Below are 20349 nucleotides of genomic sequence, written 5' to 3'. Positions count from 1 at the left end.
AGCGCTTTAGCTGGAACGGAAGTATAATGGGGGGGTATATTGGGGCAAGCGCGAAACATCACTCCTTAATTACATTCACCACTGATTCCATTTTCTCCTTGACCGAACTTAAAGTTGCATCACCCAGACGGGAGAATCGTATCTGTGATCGGTCAGTGGCCATCTCGACTAACAAAGTTATCTGACTTACCGTCTCATCTCCACCGCCACGAGCAGCATTCCCAAATAGCATAGGCTCAGAATGGCTAGCTTCGATCTCATCTTGCACTCGCCGAGCCCAAATTCCATCCCAATGCCAATCTCCCGGGCGTCGAGCTTGCGGACTTTCTCGCCTGGAGCGACCAAATGAGTCGGCCCCCCGACGGTGTGCCTTCCACGCATGCCAAGCTCCCGGGTTGCCTGCTACATCGACTGGCAAAGAATCCAAGACAGTCTCGTCATCGAACGTGGATCGAATGTAATCCAATAGCTCCGCAACCGGCACAGACTTCCTAGTCTCCACAAATTGATTGATAGAGGGCACTTGAGCAACGCGAGGAGGCTCTTCACTTTGATCAATATTTTCCGGATCCTCAACCTGATCGTCTGACGCATCCGCGGGAGCTGTCTCCTCAGTTATAAATCCCGCTGACTCGGGAATTCCCTTGGTTGCAGTATTCGCAGTACCTGCACTGCCCCCGCTCACATTTCGGGACGAAGCGCCAGATGCAAGACCACTGCGCTTCGCTCTCCCGAACCAATGGGGAAATCCATGGCGCAGACTAAATCCACCCGGGGGTAATCGCTCATCGTCCGTCGCGCTGACTGGATTATCACTTGCTGAGCCGGTACTGAAGGTGTATGTTGTAAGAGGAACGATTAATGGGTGGAATAGGTCGGTTGTAAAGGTCACAAGAGGTGGAAGATCAGGGTAGATATCTGGAAATCGAATGTGGAAACGAAGGATGGCCGACGCATAGGGTCCTAGATGGCAGACCAATGTTCAATTAGAAGTGTTAAACGAGCATGTCCCGATCTAGACTCACCGTGTCGAACGAAAATTACGCCATTCCACAGGGTCGGATCAGCAGGCGCAAGGCTCACATAAACCCCTGGCGGTAAAGCACGTCGCAAGCTTGCACTGCACAGGTGCGGTCAACAGATAGCTCGGTATAGATTCTAGATTCGGAGAGATACTCACAATTCTAGATGTAATTGTTGCTTCCGAACGGATGGAATGCAAGGCAGCCGGGTGGTTGACATGATCAACTAGAGTTTATACTCAGATCCAATTACCTGGAGCTCTTAGGGGATGTGGCGGAGATCCCGGGGGAATTCAACACCACAACACGTTGCTTATCGATAGGCTTATCGATAGGATTATCTGTCTTATCTTTACCCTTATCGCGTATCGGCATCGCAACTTCCTCGGAAGGACTTGCCTGATCAAGCGAAGAACTTGGATTTGTATGAACCGAACATAAGACCTTCAGGGCTCGAGTATACAGCTGAACAGCAGAGGATCAGAACGTGGCGACATTATTCATTGGAGAAATTTCTACATATACAGTACAAAAACATCAAATCTAGCGTGTATCTATCTTCAAAGCAAATTTACCAAACTCCATGTCTTGCCTTAAAAGGCCCAAATGCACCATACCCTCCCCAACACCTTCATATACACCACCAGCAATTCCTTCTATCCACCAACTTACAAAGTTCCCAATCACCGTGCCAAGGCGACCTTCATTCAATTTTGAGGCTGTCGAGCCAATACCAGCACTCCTCTTGCCCAACTCGTCTGCTGCATCTAAAGTCGTAGCGACAATCCGCTGCGTGATGCGGTGCGATCTCTCATATTCATATACCCAACGCAGGAAGGCATGTATATATGGTAGGAAAAGCCGGATGAGTACAAAAACATAAACAATCACCGACGCAAGTATCCTATGGAGATATGACCGTGGAGAAGAGGGTGCTTTTGTCGATTTCTGTCCTTCCACTTGTACATGCTGTGCACTCGAGCTTATGGCAAGTGATGATTTGACGGAGTGGGGTAGTCGATTTCCCAGCATAGTTGTCTCCTCGGTCGTAAGATCTGCAGGAAGGGCATCGAGTAGGTACATCAAGGCATTAACATAGAGCGACCGTGCCAGACGGCCATCCGCATGTGGCTGTTGAGCCTCATATCCTGCATTGCGTAGCAGATTAAAAGCTAGTCAAAGAGTAAGCGTGACTAAACATATCAGGGTGACTTGACTTGGCCTCTCACCAGGTACTATCCTGTTCCATCGTAAACCAGATTCGCTCTCATATTTAGTGCGGGGTATCCCCTCTTCGACAGGGCTATCGGACCCACCAGATCTGGACTCAAATGAATCAAGACTGGCATTCGCAGTGGAAGGCCTCCTTGTCTCGGCGAGGGTTACTTCCGGGAACGAGGGGGAAGACAGTTGAGGATCAGAGAAAGAATTCAGTCCATGTCCATGATACACAATGCCACTTGAATCTTCATCGAAGCCAGTCCTATTGGAGTATAATCGAGGAAGTTGACGTCTGATTGCGGCTGGGATAGGAAGAAAGGAGAGTTTCGAGTATTCCATTTGGGGGTGTGCGCCCTGGTGAGTTTTGAGGGTGCTTGGGTACAATGGGAGACTTATAAAATGACGACTTGCGAAGAGGGACAATGACTTGTACACATTTCCTAGTGGGACTATGGGGGTACTTCCGGGTTGACAATGACAGATAACGGTCTTGCGTGATGCATATTTTCTCAGTCTAGTGCAGGTGATTTTCACATGCTAAGATCCTCGTATCTGATATGCTGATAAGCGCGGTCTGTGCTTGGAGCTAACCGGGAGAGAGCCGGGAGACCCATCACGAATCAAGATCATAGGATTGCCTTCAATAGTGTGATACGTACAAACAGAATATAGAGATATCTGGAAAGGGCTCCAAAGAAGTTAACCGGTACTCAGTTGAAGGTGTATGATGATATTCTCGAATTTGCAGACAGATGTAGAGCAATATGACAACTCACTAATTTTTCTGTCTAAGATCTTCATCTTCTGTGGTATGTATCCTCTGTTTCCTCAGCCATTACTAGTAGTAGAACTATTATTTTCACGGGTTCCCTCCCTTTCCAACGCTGTTATTATCTGTTTTGTACCTTTCTGTTTTTCCAAGTACTTCAAGTTGTTACGTCTTCCATCATCTCATCATGAAACCGACGACCTCATCCTTGTTCTCCTTTTGGTCGGGGCTACATGACTGGCAGACTGTTTAAGAGGTCAATAGACTTCTCAGAGATCTGGAAGGCAAGATTGAAAGATATGGTTTAATTCAACTACTCGAAAATTTATTCATATCAATCTCTCAATCGCCCACTGGCAGGCCTCTCACCATGGATCATCAGAGGAGTACTATCCCAGACCCCAACATTGAAGTCTTCAACCAGGCTGGCGATCTCAAAGCTGAAAAACTTCCAAATGCCATTTTTGGAGTTTTTACGCATGTTTCCTACTTTCATATCTATAATGACCTCAACATCTGTCTCTACTAGAAACAAATATACAAACTGAAAATGCCTCTGATCCAAACTGGAAGTTCACGAGTCCATTGGCAGGCGCTGAATATGCTGGTTGATGAAATAGCCAAGCATTTGAATTAGTAAACCTTGGAATATACGTTCATCGATTCACAAAGCTAAGGGATCGAAAAATCTCTGGATTGAGGTAGATTTTAGATTGAGAACTTGATCCTACCACAAAGAAATATGTACAGCAGTGCCCAGTTCAAGTTGTTCCCCTATATTCTGTTCAATGTTCGTGCTCCAAGAAGTACCTGAGAGAACTTAAAGAAAGCCGACCAACATTTGACCAACCTGGGCAAGGGATGCAAACCAAATGTTTGTACAGAAAGACCTTGGCGAGGACTTTGATGAAGGAACGGCCAAAAAGAAGAAGAGGGAAGGGTATTGATTTCGCTGTTGACGTAAGTTGATAATACATGTATGACATTGGAGAGACTAGATACATCAATAGAGGGGATACTATAAATCTGTATGGTGTTCAATTATTGGACAATGATGAAATAAGAAAGACCTCGGAAAGGTTAATAGCACTTGGATCTACACCTTATTGGTAGACGAGGACCGAACGATGATCTTTTTGATCCCTTCGGCTTAACCCCAAATTGCGGGTCTTGCAGTTTTTGATAGCCCTCAAAGCGGTTGGAGGCGGACCAGGAGAATTTCTTTTCGGGGAAGCCGTGTTCCGAGATGAAGAATTTTTGAGTCTTGGCGTTGGTCATGGACATCGGGTGGGGTCCAATATACGTCTATGGGTACATGTAGTAAGAAGGTGGTTGAGCTGGTAGAACAAGGTGTTAGTGAAGGTAGATCTTTTTATAAACCATTCAATGCTATTGGCCTACTTGGGCTGTCGCACGAGGGATTTCCGCAAGTATGAAAGTGGTTGGTTTTTAGGATTATCCCCGAGTCGAGTTCCCGAGTTTTTTATGGAAAACCAGAGTTCATGGATGAAGAGTGTATACATAGGATCTCCTAATACGGATATTTACTAGAATATTCACTAAGATGTCCATACGGCCTCTTGCACCAATTGTATAGAGCAACTCCGATATCGCGGGGACCTGGATCGTCCTTTCCCGTTTAGGAACGCCCTTGCTGCCCCGCTTGGAAGCCGCGCTTTACCCAAATAGGCTTGGCGTTGACATGCGAAGGGCGTGCAGGTGCATCCTCCTGATCACACGCGGAACTTGCCTCTGACTCCGGCCCTCGTCTATCTCATTCATTCGTGGCTGGTGGAAACTCAACATAGATGACGTCTGGTATTAGTCCTCGCACCCTAGAGTTAATCGGCTTGACCGACTCTTGATCCTTAGCGGGAAATGGGCCTCTCGGCCAAACTACCCATTGACATTCCAGTATGACTGATTGCTTATCGACAATCTAGATGGGGGGAACCTACAAGGCCCCGATGTACCGGCAAAATCCTGGTGGCACCCCCCAATTACGGTTCTAAGGTCCATCTACTCCACTTCCACCGAGTCTTGATTATTCACCCAGCCTTCCCCGGACTAAGGATACCCTTCCCAGACCGACTCTTTTTTTTTCAACCTTTCAGTATTGTGGCAGACAACAATTTATATTTGATTCACGAAAGAAAAGAGACTTGTTATTGAACATTGCATACTGACAGTCTATAAGACTGTTCCTCGATTCAAAGCATGGAGTACTTTGACTTTGAAGGTGCCTCGTCAGCTCACGAATCTAATCACCAGAGTGATGTTGCTTCGGTCGATCTAGAATTTGATGAAGCCGATGAACGGGCCGCCAATTTCAATTCTCTACTTCAAGACCAGTCTTTGGAATTCGCCAATGACCCGCCCGTCCCGGAGACGGCCGAACAGATCTTGCCAAATACCATCAGCCCTGATTATGACACCGGGGTCTACCCCATGTTCCGTGCTGAGCAGCCTTGTGACTTTTGTCGGCGAATGGGACTTGACTGCTTTGTTGCTAAGCGGGGTGTGATGCACCAGAACGGTTGCACTTGCTGTATTTCTCTCTACCGGGAATGCAGTTTCACCCATGCCAAAGTTCCTGGCAAGTTCTTGCAGACACTACATCCAGTGTCAGAGAACGCCTACATCCCAACAGGCAGTCTGACTGGTAAAAAGGCACTCAAGTCAGTATCCTATGGTGGCTTTGGAGACAATTCGGACTCGCGTGCTCTCAAGAACAACACTCGATTTTCGCGAAAGGCTATCAATGTTCTTAAGGGTTGGCTGCGGGACCACGGCGAGAATCCCTATCCCAACGAGACCGAAAAAGACCAACTCAAAGACAATACGGGATTGACAAGAACTCAGATATCCAATTGGCTTGCTAATGCTCGACGACGCGGCAAAGTTCGTCCTACAAGCGGCACTCAATCTCCTGTTCCAGGCGGCGCAGTCGACATTCCTGATCCAAACCTCAAGGATCCTTCACTCATGACTCCCATTGAACGTTGGAAGCACTCACCCCCCGAGAACGAACCTGCTACGATCAGTGATATTGCCCGTGCCTTGGCGAACCCACCATTTGATCCGTCACGTCCACGCTTATCCCAGCCCAGTCACGTGAGGCCCCGTCGCCCTGGATCTACAAATGAGTCAAGCCACGCGAGCTCAGACCATAAAAGATATACCGCCTCAGGCAGTAGTTTGGATACTAGTCATTCATCCCTGTCTGATCTCTCTTTTGCTTCTGCATTTTCCCATCGATCCTCTCGTGGGTCATTCGGTTCAATGGACCGTAAAGAACGTCGCCGTCGCCGAAAGGCCTCGCTACCAGTCAATACTTTCAATCACCAAAAGGCACGAAATGTTCGACCCTTCCAATGCACCTTTTGCACAGATTCCTTCGCAGCCAAATATGATTGGCAACGTCATGAAAAGTCCATGCATCTGATATTAGATAAATGGACATGTTCACCTCATGGTGGCGTCACTGAAGAGAATGGCACCCTTCGATGCGTTTTCTGTTTTGCCATAAATCCTGATAAAGATCATTTGGAAACTCACAATTATCTCAATTGTCAAGAAAAGTCTATTCAAGAAAGGACCTTCTACCGAAAGGACCATCTCAACCAACACCTTCGTCTCATGCACAATGCCAAATTTCAACCCTGCATGGAAATTTGGCAAAGTAGCATCACCAACATTAAATCCCGCTGTGGTTTCTGTGGATCTACGTTACATACGTGGAAGGATCGCGTGGACCACCTCGCTGGCCATTTCAAAAATGGAGCGGGCATGTCACAGTGGCAAGGGGACTGGGGGTTCGAGCCCTACATCCTTGAACGAGTTGAGAATGCAATTCCACCATACATGATTGATTATGAGTGGAAGTCGCCTAACCCTTGGACCACTGTGCAGTCACAAGGTGATGAGACAACCCCAAGGCTGAGCGTACCTGACGATGCAAATTGTTATGACCGTCTATCATACGAACTTACCAAGTACATTCACGACCAAATAGCACAGGGGATCGTACCCACAGACGAAATGATACAAGCACAGGGTCGACGAGTGATTTATGATTCCGATGACCCTTGGAATCAAACTTGTGCCGATAATGCTGTCTGGCTCGGTATCTTAAAGCGAGATACAGGCTTAGATACTGCCGTGAACAACGACATCATTCAATACTCAGATTTGGGGTTACAACCTCCTTTTGCCATACATGGTGGTCTGCGTAATCCTCCTCAAGAAGCAAACATCCTAGCGCGGGCCATTTGCCCTGGTGCTCTTCCAAGCCCCGCAGTTTCCAGCCCCGGCATCCTAAGCCCGACCTATCCGGGGACCGGTTTCTCTTCAGCGGGCCCTAGTGGCGCGGGGAGTCTTTCAGGGAGTTATGTCGGTAGTGCAGGGATGCTCTCTGCTGGCGTGCCGGCATTTTCATCTGATTGGAGCAGTAGCATCCCCGGCAACGCATCGGCCTCTTCTGCTCCTGTGGAGGGGTCGGCTGATCCGTTAGTACAGATGGGATTTGATCCAATATTCCTGCAGCGATTGAACGATAGCTACAGTGAATTGACGCCACCGGAGATGGAGGGCCTGCCTTTGGATGAGCGTGCAGCTTATGAAGGCAATGGAAAACAAAAGTGGGTGGATCCAGTGACGCAGTCGCATCCTGTATTAGGTCTGCCAACACCAGATCCCAATGCTATTCTTCATTCGAAAGACAGCGGTTCTCCTGTATCAGGTGATGCCCAGCAAGGCATGTCTGCATATCATGAAGATTCTGGACTTTGATTTATTTTTGATGTGTCAATGTTTATCCGGAATACATAGCAAGTCAAACTTGGCGAGGAAAAGTTTTTAATATCTTCTGTTTTTGCATTTTTGTCGACACCCAATCAAGTATAATAAACCGGTTTTTGTACTACAGAATGAATTGATGGTTCAACTTCTTGGATTTTTCTTAGTATTAGTCTGCCACACCTCAACCTCGTGGGGGGTGGTTTAATTGAAAATTGGACCTCCACCACGCGTCCTTGTTCTCACCAAGATGCGTCATAAATTGCCTGAAGAATCCACAGTGCGTGCTCTGACTACCTCCCCGATCCGCTTTCCTAATGCGTGGGGCCCTGGTCGTCAAAAGAAATTGTGGCTTCTCCTGACCCGCGGATATCGTCCGGTGGATTCTGATTGACTCATGCGCGAAATTGATCACGGTCTAGAGTTCCTTCTTTGTTAGAACCCAGCATTCTAGTTCGCTCCTGGCTGACACGCAGTGTTCCGAGACACGAGCCCGCATCCCTCGTATCCATTGCTCAGGCACCTCTGTGATTTTCGTAGCTGATTCGTTCCTGACAGAAACTTTGTACCGAGGTTCATCTATGAGCTTCCTACTCAGTATCCACTTCTGCAAGAATGAGAAGCAGTGTACTGTACATTGAATCTATCCTATCACATTGCATAGTCACTCTTTATCACCACTATCGTCACTCAGCATTATATTCGTCCGAAATGAAGATATATGCCCCTGTCTTATATTTTCTCTTTGCTTTGCTTTTCTACACCCATTCATAGGCGCCCGTTCATAGGCAGAGGAATGCGATTTCCGCCCTAACATAGGCACATGATAACTTTCTATAGTTGGTTCTTGTATATGGTTAAGAACCATGATCCTGGCTCACAGTAGCAAATATTCTATAGCGGTAGCTGCCTCCCCGTCTGTCCGCCCCATCCTTGCAGCTCTCTCTGCAGGGTCTCATGCTCAACGATTAATGTCAGGTATCAGGGAACAGGCTGTTCTTTTCATGTTGAAATTTCCTAAGAGCGCAAGTGAGACAATGAGATGGGCTTTTGCCTGAAGCGTACGGTGGAATGTAGGAGCGATCTCAGCCCATCGAGAACCCAACTGGGCAAGATCAAGATGGATATTATTCCAAAGGGGATTCTGGAAGGGCGTGCACTCTAATAGTACTAGTATATAACTTACTTCTCGTCCAAATTCATGTCGCAATAGGACGAGACGAAATTCAGTCACAACAATCGGCTGCCAGCTACGAGCCAACTTGAACGCCATGAAGTTCTCAATCAGCAATCTAATCTTGTTATCTGTCTGTCTGTTTCAGTGGGCATCCGCTGAGCTTGTTTATTTCTCGATCGTCCTTACCTGGGCACAGAGAGAGGTTGCAGGATTCACAAGAGACGTAATCTTAGTGAACGATTCGTACCCTGGTCCCCCACTAAAACTCGTTCAAGGCGATGAAGTCATTTTCGATGTCCGAAATGAATGTCCCTTCAACGTAACTGTACATTTTCATGGTAAGCACACCAATAACTTGACGCGACTTCACTCGTTGTATTATCTTTTAACAAAAGATTGCTAGGTATTGAACAGCAAGGAACTCCTTGGTCGGACGGTGTCCCTGGAATGAGCCAACGCTCTATTCGGACCGGTCATTCATTCCGCTACCAGTGGACAGCCCACCAATACGGTGCATACTTTTACCATGCACACCATCGCGGCCAAATCGAAGATGGTCTTTATGGACCCATTTACATCGTGCCCTCGAATTCCGAAGAAAGGCCGTTTAGTATGATCTCTAGCGAAGAATCTCAGCTTCAAGCTATGCTTGTCGCCGAACAAAATACCTCACCTGTTCTTCTCTCGGATTGGCGCCTTTTGACTTCTGAACAAATCTGGGCTGCTGAGGAAGCTTCTGGCCTTGATGCATTTTGCGCGAATGCTCTTTTAATTAATGGCAAGGGGTCTGTTTCTTGCTTTTCTGCTGTGGAGCTGGACGCTTTGACTACTTCCGACCAGAAGGCGGGTCTGGGAAATCAGTCCCTCACTGATATTGGGTATGCTCACAGCTTACATTCCAAAATGACTAAGAATATTCATTAACATCTTGGTAGATGCTTTCCGCCAACGAACGAAGCCACCGAAGGTAACTACACGCATGATTACAATAAATTGCTACCGACAATGTTCGAGGGGTGCACACCATCATCAAGTCCTCGTGAGATCTTTACCGTCGATGCAAATGACCAATACGTTAGCTTTGACCTGATCAGCTCCGCCGGACTATTACATCTTATATACTCCATAGATGAACACGACATGTACGTATATGCCGTCGACGGTCGGTATATCCAGCCTGTTCTGGTAAACGCCATCAATCTACCAAACGCAAACAGATACTCCGTCATGGTGCCTCTTAACAAAGTGCCGGGGGACTATACAATCCGCATGGTGAGCGGTGATCAACAGCAAATACTCAACACAACGGCCACATTCCGCTATAAGGGTGCATCACAGCTGAACCGATCCTCCGATCCATGGGTTACAGTATCAGGCCTAAACGCCACTGCCGAAACAGTCTTCTTGAACGATACAACCACAATTCCTTTCCCAGTAGTTTCACCAGCCTCTTTCGCTGACGAAACCTACATTCTTCATCTGGACCGCTACAACGCCTCTTATCGGTGGACACTAGGGAATAGCAGTTTCAATCTTCAACTTGAAGAATCACAGCCCCTTCTCTTTAATCAAACGGCTATTCCCAATGATTTGATAATTAGAACCAAGAATGGTTCTTGGGTTGATCTTATTATTCAGGTTGATTCGGCTTTCCAGCCATCTCATCCTATTCACAAACACTCTAATAAGCATTTTCTTATTGGACAGGGCAGCGGCGAATTTACCTGGTCTTCTGTTGAAGAGGCCATGGCGGAGATACCGAATTCTTTTAACTTGATTAATCCGTCTTTAAGGGATACGAGTGCTACGGTTGTTTCGTCGACTGATGCTGTGTGGATGGCTCTTCGGTATCAGGTTATCAATCCTGGTGCCTTTTTGTTGCATTGTCATATTCAAATTCATCAGGATGGAGGAATGGCGTTGGCGATTTTGGATGGCGTTGACGCTTGGCCGACTATTCCGGATAGGTATAGGTTTGATTCTGGGTTTTGAGCCCTGGAGGTTGATGTTGAATTTTAAGGACAGATTTGAGTAGATTGGCAGATTGCTGTGTTTGTGGTATATAGGTACTAGAGAATTTTGAGATAGAATTAAATCAAGGACAATATTATTATATGATCAGCAGATCTATTGTTGTTGAATTTAAATTTCTTGTCGGGGTAATAGTAACAAGTGCTGTTGATGCCAAACCAGTCCCTTACTAAAATAGAGCTAATTTTAGCCAGTATCAAGCTAATATAAGGAAAGACAAAGAAGGGAGCTGCTCCTTATGTTTCTGAGTTCTAATGAATGGGAGATCTCATACTCTCCCTGAGATAACCAACCAGGGCACATAATAGTAATTCAGTACAGGTTCCCGTCCACGTGTAATAAGATTCCTTGGACTATTACTAACTTTATTAGAGGATAGTATGTATACTAGCTACGCGCAGCCTCCAACATTTGAAAGTTATCAGAAAAGTCTAGAGACGTAATCATCAAAGTGATATTAAACGAGAGACTAGCTGGCTAAATAGCATCAAAAGAACGCCCAAAATGGTGAAGTATGTATGTCACAAATCAACGCAGGTACAAAAACGTTTCGGCTCGTGTCATTCCAGTCATAATGCAAAAAAAAAAATTCTTCCTTTCAATATCTTATTTCGCGCCCAGGGGAGAAGATATGAATTTATATATAGCCCATCTTTCAAATAAGATAGAATTTCCAGCTTAATCACTTGGCTCGGATTGGACAGGCTCCTCGTTAGGAGCTTCAATGGGTGCGTCAATGGCATCTTCAATTGGTCCCTCCAGATGTTGGTCAATAGGGGCTTGAACAAGCTCGTCAATGGGCTCTTCGCTTATGTTATCAATGGGTTCGCCAAAGGATTCATCGGCGGATTCCTCGTCCGGTTCCTCGGTAGGTATGTGCTTGGGCACTTCTGTTGGCTGCTCAGATGAAGAAGGGGTCCCAGCTTCAACTTCAATCTCCGCTGCATTGTGTGATTCTTCCTCTATGGCTTCAGGCTCGGACTCTGTGGCGACCTCGGGGATCGGTGTCTCGAGACTCAGATCAGCGGATTCTGAAGAGTGCTCCATCGCCTGAGGATCAGTCGTTTCGTGAGGAGGCTCGACAAATTCTGCTGTTTGCGCAACGTCTTTGACGACAGAAGAGTGCACTGAGACTGGAGCTGGCACCGGGACTGTCGTAGAGGTGGGGGCAACGCTTGTAGAATCGAGGGTCTCATCAGGCACAGCAGAGGGTTGGATTTCCACTGACTTAACCCTGATACTCGAAACACTCAAGCCCACTCTGGGAGTTACAGATGGCTGTTCTGCATGGAGAGGAGAATATTGAACGATAGGTTGGAGTTGTTGCTGCGTGTGAAATCTAGTAGCAAGAAACCCGACCAGAATAGTCATAACAACCAATGCGATATTGCGCTTGTCGCCAGCTAGCACACGAATATAGTTGAGCATCAGAGTACCCAGGGCAATCTGCTGTTCTGGATCTTGGCGCTTGGTCTCTGAGGATGTGGTAGCGGCCGTGGTCATCACGGGAGATTCCCTGGCTTGCGTATTTTCAGCCTGCATGAAGGACTCAATGCGCTCTTGACTCGACGGCTCCTGGCGATTGATCTCCTTTGCGTTGTTTCCTTCGATCAGAGAAGAGTGGGCCTCTTCTTTCAATACAGGAGAACGCTCCTCTGCAATTCGTTTCTCTAATGCACGTCGAACCTCAGAAGGTAACCAAAGTCCAACCTCGACGTCAACCTTTTCCATCTCTTTCCATGCAGCAGCCCATGCACCGGCACGCATGAGACCATTAGCTGCAAATACCCTGATCTCCCACTTCCGATTCGTGTCACTCTGATGAAGTACTCGCCCACCACAGTCTGGACACTCTTCACCTTGCTCACCATCCGTTTCACTCTCGCCTTGATCGGAAACCTCATCCCCGGATTCAGGGGCACCTTCCTGGTGTCCTAGAAAATGACCATGATGAACCCGCGGTCGCTGAAGCTCTAGACTCTCCAGGAGTCGTTCTTCCAGCATATCATATAGATCTCCCGGATGCGAAATCAAAACACCTCGGTCGCGAAGAACGCCGGAGCCCGCCTTATCTTGGAGTCTTCGCCATCGCTTCCAGTAGTGGGGTGGTAGAACTTCCTCCACGATATCTTGGTTTTGTGGCTCTGAAGCACCGGATACTGGGAGCGAGGGTTCAAGTAGGTTGCAATGTAGTAGGACAAGTGGGTATTCCTTCTTGACTTTGGATTTATTCGGTGAGGCATTCGGCGAGTAGTATGGTGATCGTTTCAAGGACGAGGATCCCGGCGACCGCATACCCGCTCGACGTCTCGGTGGTGTCAAATATTCATCATCATCGCATTCATCTTCCGTGTGCATTTGCATTGCCCGAACGGAGCTGGGCTTTCGAAAGGCGGCTTCTCGTGGTCGAATTGTGCGCATAGATCTAGGCGGATCGTCGAAGTCACCGAAACTAGCTTCCGATTCCTCAATAGTATACCCAACCATTTTCTCATGGAGATTCATTGGTGGCATGGACTTCATTTGATTGATGGGATGTACGAGAACCGACGCTGGCATAGAGGAGATAGACGATCGACTTGATGCACGCGACTTCAGTTGCTCAAGTTCTTCGTCCATTTCGTGGCCGAATATGTCGCTTGTTGAGTGTCGAGTCGAGGACCCAGAGGAATTGTATTCGTACTCTCGGGGCAGAAATGTGGCCATCTTCTGTTGCGGATCCGTTATCGCTTGGTGGAACGTGGGTTGTCTCGAATCTGGATAGTAGATGCTCCTTGCCGGGAGGGACGCAGGGCTGTGGGCTTAGGATTTCGTTGGAGTGAACTCCTGAGCAAGGCTGGCTTGCATCGCTCAGTCTCGCCATAGGAAGTCACTAATAGTGATGAAAAACTGAAATGGGGGTTTGGCGTGATACGCCTTGACGGATCTCCTGATTAAACGTGGTGATGTAGTGTTGACAGTTGCCTCACCGCTTCGTTACCTGGGCAACCATATCGCCGTTGGGCTTCATCATTCATTAGGCTCCGGGGCTTCGGCTCCACTGATCGACCGCAACTTAATTTGTTTAGAGGAGTCAATGGGCCCTACTTTTACTCAGATGATGGTAGCCTCGTACCATATATGGTACCTAAAAAGTATAATTTGTGTCTGTCGTAGATAATCATTCACGGGGTAACAGCCAGATCCAAATGTATGTGATGTCACACGGACTGTTCAAGAAGCAATCCAAGCCTATCCCAGTACCAGACCCAGAAAGAAAACAAAAAACCACGGAGCGATCTATAACATGATCAAGGATATCATACCACCAGACGCCGGTCATAAGTCGCGATCCGAGAATTATCCAGAATGAACATGAAAATCGCTGCATAAAGAAGACAAATGCAAAGCAGATGACAAATAAGGAGATACATATACACATGAAAAGAAAACAGAATTTCGACTTTTACGGCGGCGGCCGAGGTGCGGTATCATCGGGGCTTATGAGAGGGTAATTATGGCCGTCCCCAAAGAAACTAAGGACATCTTGGGGCAGATATTCCAACCAAGGCAAAATTTCCCCGTTTGAAAATGGAAATGATTCCTGGTGGTGGAGCGTATTCATGTCGACGTCGTGACTTTCGATCATCATGCCTCCATGATTGGCGTGCAGGGATGGGTGTATATGTGCGCTGCTCCCATGTTGGTCTGCTGCTGCTGTAGTTGAAACGGGGTAGCTGAATGCGGAAGACTGGCTATCTATCTGAGCAGAGGCAAGGCTCTGGTTGAAGCTAGACTGAGCCGAAGCAGCGGCCCTAGATCCTGGCTCGGCGTACGGGGAATTCATACCGAGGTAATACGGTGATTCGGCGCCAATCGTTCGCGTGGGTATTTGCGGGTATTTAGCATTGGTAGTGAGAGACGGCCCATGGGGCCCGCCAGTAACAGGATGCGAGTAAGGTGTCGAGGTTCCGCCAGCAGTTGTCACTGTAGGTACAGTGGGGTAGCTGTGGCTATATTGTGAGGAGTAAGGTGATTTTGTAGAAGGTGTTTGATGATCTGCCGTTGGCATCTGGTATAGGAGACTCAGATTAGGCTGAGACGAATTGGTCGCTCCAGTCAGTGCCCATCCAATAGCTATAGAAAAGATTTGTTAGATTCCTTAATTGTAAACCCAATTGCGAACGAAATACCTTGACTTGGGTCAATCTCCCGTGACCATTTGGCATCGGATGAAACATCAGCCACGCCAGCTCGGTCACTCATTTGACCACGGTCTGCTGGAGTTTGTGGTTGGCCCCAGCCAGTGGCACCAAATTGTCCATCGCCCGCGGGATTTTCGATATCCCCTGCAGTGTAGAGAAGTGGATCTACGATCCCCTTGGCCTTTTGGTCCAGCACTGTCAAAATGTACCCCGTGCCTTCCCAGTACGCTTCCAACCCTTTCAATGCTTTGTAGCATCGTTGATAGTTCTCTTTGGCAGCTGAGGCAAGCAATATATGTTTGGCGGTAGATTTACGCTCCGGCCCGCTTGATGATTCCATCGTAGGCAGCACAAACCCGCTGGATTGGCCACTCAATAATGGCTGTGGTGGGGGTGACGTTCCTCGGGAAGATGATGACGAGTAGTATGCACTTTCCATTAGGAAGGCGCACGCTGCAATGTACATTGGTTGGCTGGTAAATGGGTTGCCAATGAAGCTTTTCCCATCGACCAGTTCCGAGAAGGAAATAATGTCAGCAATTGTCTTGGCTGATGACATTGAGAGTTCACGACTGTTCGGGTACAAATGTTGTATCGAGCCACCAAACGAATTGAGCAAAGTGGGCTGGTGAAGTAGAACAATGAGAGTATGAAACCACTGGTACACGTTAGAATTTGATCAAAACTCGTGAAAGTCAAGATACATACGAAGTGAAGAAGAATAAAGTTTGTTCCTTCCTTGGCTTTCACGTATGCTTGGAAGTTGGCAGCATTGAAATGAAGCTTGGGAGACAAGCGCTGATAAATACCTGTCAAAATTTAAACTTGTTAGATTTTTCTCAGAGTCATTTTGTTCAGAATCCATACCAGTCAAGTCACTTTCCATGCCAGCCAACCTTTTAAGGGTGTCAGGGGTGACATGTTTGACATCTTGAATTCCGTTTATAAGATCAGTCACTCTTCCGTAGAGATGAATAACCCGTATAAGCGGCGGGAACGGTGAAGGCCACCCATTTGGTAACTGTGACTCAGATTGCAGTGGGAAGCAAAGCTCGATATCTTCATCCCGCAACGTTACAGGCCGACCGGTTCCAGATGAGATGACCCGATCCAAGAAGAATATGCTCCAGAAAGAATCGACACGTTCCCTCTCCCTGGCTCGTTCTGTACCGAAGGCCGGTGGAATTGTTTGGGTACTGTATACATCCGGATCATCATACTGGTCCTCTCGCAGCGTTCCAGCTTGGCCAGTCATAACCTCACTCGGTGTCACGCCTTTTCGTCCATAGTTGTGCTTCAGACCCTGGTGCTTTTGAAGTCCGAGATCTTGTGCCATTCGAATCGAGATTCCCAGGTACATCCAAAGACCACTATCGTGATTCGACCCGAATTGCTCATAAGCTAGCAGGAGACAGGCCATCACACCAGCTAGGGTTGGGCATGATAGTGAATCCACGAGGGCACTTATCGCTCGGTGGGCAAAAGGCAGTCCTTTATCCCACATTTTGATATCGGCAGGCGGCTGCGAACGATCGATGGGCTGCGCCTGCGGAGGGCCAAGTAATGGGTGTGGGGAAAACCTTGCAGCCAGCGCGCATACGGCATCTACCAACATAGTATCGATCTTCTTCTCCTTAAGATCTTGAAGAAACCTATCACGCTGAAGAAACGGAAAACTGCATCCTAGATGCGCAAAAAAGAGCTCGCTCAAATGGGAGACAAGGCCCGATACTGGAAGTGTGTCATCTCGGTCGTAAAATGGAATCGTATTAGTGTCTCTGTTGTCATGGCTGTCCATCGTGGGTGCTGATGGTCCTGTTGGGGGATCGGATGTTTTAGGGCTCCGTAAAGGAGAGTGTGAATCTGTAGATCGGGGGAATTATGATTAGTGTGTGTCCAAATGTATAAACACGTTCGGCCGCGAAGCGCATGGCATATGATCACAAACCTGACGACATGGACGGATTACTCTTGCGTGATCCTCGAACTTGAACAACCTGCCAGTGTGTTAGAGCAATCTCATTTCGCGCCTGTTCGGGTATTCAGACCATTTGCTTGAAGCCGGGTACGATGGCTGTGGGCCCGAAATATCGAAAATAAGGAACATGTGTGCGATTACTCGAGCTAACAGATGTGCGACCTGGTGATATGATCTATTTTAGCTTCACGGTGCCAAAAGAAGCCCAAAAAGGCCGGCATTTCTAGTGGCAGGTGCATAACTCACTGCTTTCGGGACTATCACCATCGGCTTGCGATGTGCTCTCTTTATGAACTCGTGCCGAGGTATCTCGAGATAATGAGGTATCTTTAGAATCTGACTTTTTTGACGTCGGCGACTGCTCGGGTTTTATTTTCGATGTAGGCTTTGATCTTATATTGGACCCTGGTTCGGGCGAGCAGCTCTCTACGGCTCGCTCGTCGTGAGGATTTGTTTGGTCGTTAGGGCCGAAGGGAGGGACTGGCGGCATTCGTGAAGCCGAGTCGGATTGCGATCGGAGGTGGGCAGTCGATTCGGTGTATCCCAAGCAAACATGTTTGTAGTCGGAACATGTTTTGCATACTAAAAAAATTTATGTTAGAGGTATGTCGCAAGGGCGTTGGTCTGATCTATCCATCCATACCTGGTTGTTCACCTGAACATCTAATTTTGCGCCGGCGACAGGTTAAACAGCTATAAGGCCATAGGTTCCCCGTCAGTAATTCCGCTTCCAATATACAAGCTTCCTATGAGGTGTTTTCAACGTACGCGGCATTGACGCGCCGACGTTTGGTCTGCGGCTGACCATCAGTAGCAACAAAACGAATCTGCCGGGGACCGGAGGTGTTGCCGCCATTCTTCTTCTTGGGAGAAGGGGCGCTCATTGCGAGCGACGAGGTTATCCGTGATCACGACCCATTGGGTATAGGATGTTGGTCCCGGGTGTGTGGCTAGATCGAGTCGGCACGCGAAGCTTAAACCAGGGCGTGGCCAGATAGGCAGATAAGGCGGAATATAGGATCGTAGGAAGTTGGGATAGATTCGAGGACCGTATAGTGCATGAGGCTTCGAGGAGGTTTGGCGGGATGATGTTCAGGTGTGAAGCACAGAGGGGGCCTTAGAGCCCAATAGGAAGGGATAGCTTTGACGTTATGTTTACAGGGAGGTTTTTGTGGCGGGAGGGGGGAAAGATGGGGTATGGAAAGGAGGGGAGGATCGGTTTCCACACACGATAAGACGAAATAAAACAAGAGATGAAAAATTAAGAAAAAATCCCAGAGATAAAAAAAAAAGCTTCGTATCTCTTGATCTTACAAGTGTCAGCTTTTCTCTGTGTCATCAAATTGTTTTCTTTTTTCTTTGAACTTATCACACCCAGTACTAGAAGCTGTATGGATGTACCGAGTACTGAGATCATAACTTACGGTAATGTGAATTTCACCCTTGACCGCCCTCTTTCATAACATCACACTTCAACCCTAGAGCCCTAGACGGACGTGCTAATATGGAGATTCGCTGGAAATACAGTGCGAACACAGCTGGCCCACTCAGGTCAGGGACAACACAATGACATACAAAGATCTGATGGTCATGGGATCGTTGCGCCTAGTGGGGCTGCGTGCCAGATCCTCTGGGTTCCTGGAGCCAATAGTTCCCCCGTGGGATTGGATAGGACCTATGGTAGGGCCGTTTACTATGCCCCGGTCCTGGAGGAAGATGATGATCGGCCATGCAGAGCCGGGGCCGAAGAACATACAACGGCACGAGTTTTCCGGCTCCGAATGAACAGAAAACATAGTGAACAAAGCTAGGACCAGCGCGATACAACGTGGAGCCTAGACTTCGTGGGGACTCCATAAAATGGAGCTTGATGGGGTGAATGGAGTCCACTCGGACCAGTCGGGGAAGTGTTCCCCTCCGGCAATTCTTCCCTGCTCACGGGCTACACGCTTGTGAAGCAGCTACAGGATAGACATTCCCCCTCGACACGAATATTCTATCGGTGTGGGCATTGCTGCTCCGATTTAGCTTGAGCCCTAGGGCATGGCATTTGCATCCCGAAGAACGACTGTGCTTTAAGCTTATCCACCTAAACCTTTTTGTCAGATTGTTTTTATGCAATTTACCCGAGGCTGGTCGGCACATCTCCGGTCTGGACGACTGGCTCTCTCGGACAACAGATATTTCTAGAACACGGGAATGTGTCTCAGCGTTCAGCTGAATTGCAGATCCTGACATTGATCCGAGGAACGTCATATTGCAGCACGCAAAAACTATGATATCATGCGAAATTTATTGTCTCGAAGGAATTGGTGAAAGTCAAATGTATATGGTTGTGTGGAGTCTGCCTGCTGCGAGGCCAACCATCTAGACCAACCATTTAGTTCACCAAGCATTCCAAAGATAGAAGGCGTTTCGAATATTGAGAGCCTCTAGCAAGATCAGTGAATGGAATTTCAATGACACCGTTACTGTACATATGCGCGACGTCTGCTTATGCCCGGGGTATAATCTCTATACTTCTCCTCCATACTTCCTCTTCTGACCTTCCCTTTTTGCGGTTTCGGTGTTCTTTTCAGCTAGCCCTGGAGAATTCTATCTAAAAGTTTAATCCTGGCGTTGGGTAAAATCTTTAACTTTGAATTTTCGGCGACTCAGAATTCTACTAGTATATTCCCAGGTTGATATTGTGTTTTTCTAGCCCAAAGTTTGCCTCCTTTGTTCAAAGTTTTCCCCAATTTTCCTTGATTATTTTCGCCCAGAAGTCGCAAATTTTAATTTGGCATTGCACGAATAAGAAATTAAAATTGAACTATAATTGGATATCTTTTCTTTGAAAAGATCATTGCGCATCATCATGACATACATACGAACATTGAAATTCTGAGTCCAAGGTTGGCTAGATACTAATATCGGTGTGTATATAGAGACAGGCTCCGCGCACTTTCAGCGATCTAGATTGCTCGTTCAATTGAACTTGCATATATATCGACGAAACAAGTGTGCCCGGAAACATTTTGAAGCCCATATACACCCTGCAGCGTCTGCCTTAATGTTTACTACCAAAGGCGTGATGCGACGTGATCTTCGGACCGAAAAAGGCTGGGGTTTGACCGGGTAATTCCACGCACATATTGTGCGAAAAAGGTGCGAAGACACGTGAAAGGGAC

The 20349-nt window shown here is 47.5% G+C and overlaps 5 protein-coding genes across 5 annotated transcripts; 2 read left to right on the top strand and 3 right to left on the bottom strand.

Moving 5' to 3' along the window:
• Positions 1-58: 58 nt before the first annotated feature.
• N7478_012355 (uncharacterized protein) lies at positions 59-2582 on the bottom strand (the record flags this gene model as incomplete). Its single annotated transcript, XM_056928569.1, has 5 exons — positions 59-963; positions 1026-1114; positions 1276-1421; positions 1695-2194; positions 2339-2582. 5 exons carry the CDS (start codon positions 2580-2582, stop codon positions 59-61), a joined length of 1884 nt encoding a protein of 627 aa, XP_056773127.1.
• Positions 2583-5229: 2647 nt separating this feature from the next.
• N7478_012354 (putative homeobox and C2H2 transcription factor) lies at positions 5230-7803 on the top strand (the record flags this gene model as incomplete). The annotated part of the gene is made up of 1 exon (XM_056928568.1): positions 5230-7803. The coding sequence occupies one exon, from the start codon at positions 5230-5232 to the stop codon at positions 7801-7803; it is 2574 nt and encodes an 857-aa protein (XP_056773126.1).
• Positions 7804-9080: 1277 nt separating this feature from the next.
• N7478_012353 (multicopper oxidase) lies at positions 9081-10978 on the top strand (the record flags this gene model as incomplete). Its single annotated transcript, XM_056928567.1, has 3 exons — positions 9081-9324; positions 9390-9864; positions 9922-10978. 3 exons carry the CDS (start codon positions 9081-9083, stop codon positions 10976-10978), a joined length of 1776 nt encoding a protein of 591 aa, XP_056773125.1.
• Positions 10979-11695: 717 nt separating this feature from the next.
• N7478_012352 (uncharacterized protein) lies at positions 11696-13723 on the bottom strand (the record flags this gene model as incomplete). The annotated part of the gene is made up of 1 exon (XM_056928566.1): positions 11696-13723. The coding sequence occupies one exon, from the start codon at positions 13721-13723 to the stop codon at positions 11696-11698; it is 2028 nt and encodes a 675-aa protein (XP_056773124.1).
• A 739-nt stretch (positions 13724-14462) lies between these two features.
• On the bottom strand, positions 14463-18063 carry N7478_012351 (Zn(II)2Cys6 transcription factor; the record flags this gene model as incomplete). Its single annotated transcript, XM_056928565.1, has 7 exons — positions 14463-15133; positions 15190-15859; positions 15910-16010; positions 16069-17064; positions 17426-17761; positions 17823-17872; positions 17948-18063. The coding sequence occupies 7 exons, from the start codon at positions 18061-18063 to the stop codon at positions 14463-14465; spliced, it is 2940 nt and encodes a 979-aa protein (XP_056773123.1).
• Between the last annotated feature and the right edge of the window lie 2286 nt (positions 18064-20349).

The sequence above is a fragment of the Penicillium angulare genome (assembly GCF_028827245.1).
Source record: "Penicillium angulare strain IBT 27051 chromosome Unknown utg000011l_segment0_segment0, whole genome shotgun sequence".
Classification (NCBI taxonomy): domain Eukaryota; kingdom Fungi; phylum Ascomycota; class Eurotiomycetes; order Eurotiales; family Aspergillaceae; genus Penicillium; species Penicillium angulare.
Note: the sequence above shows the minus strand (reverse complement) of the source record. Positions and strands in the feature narration are given on the sequence as shown.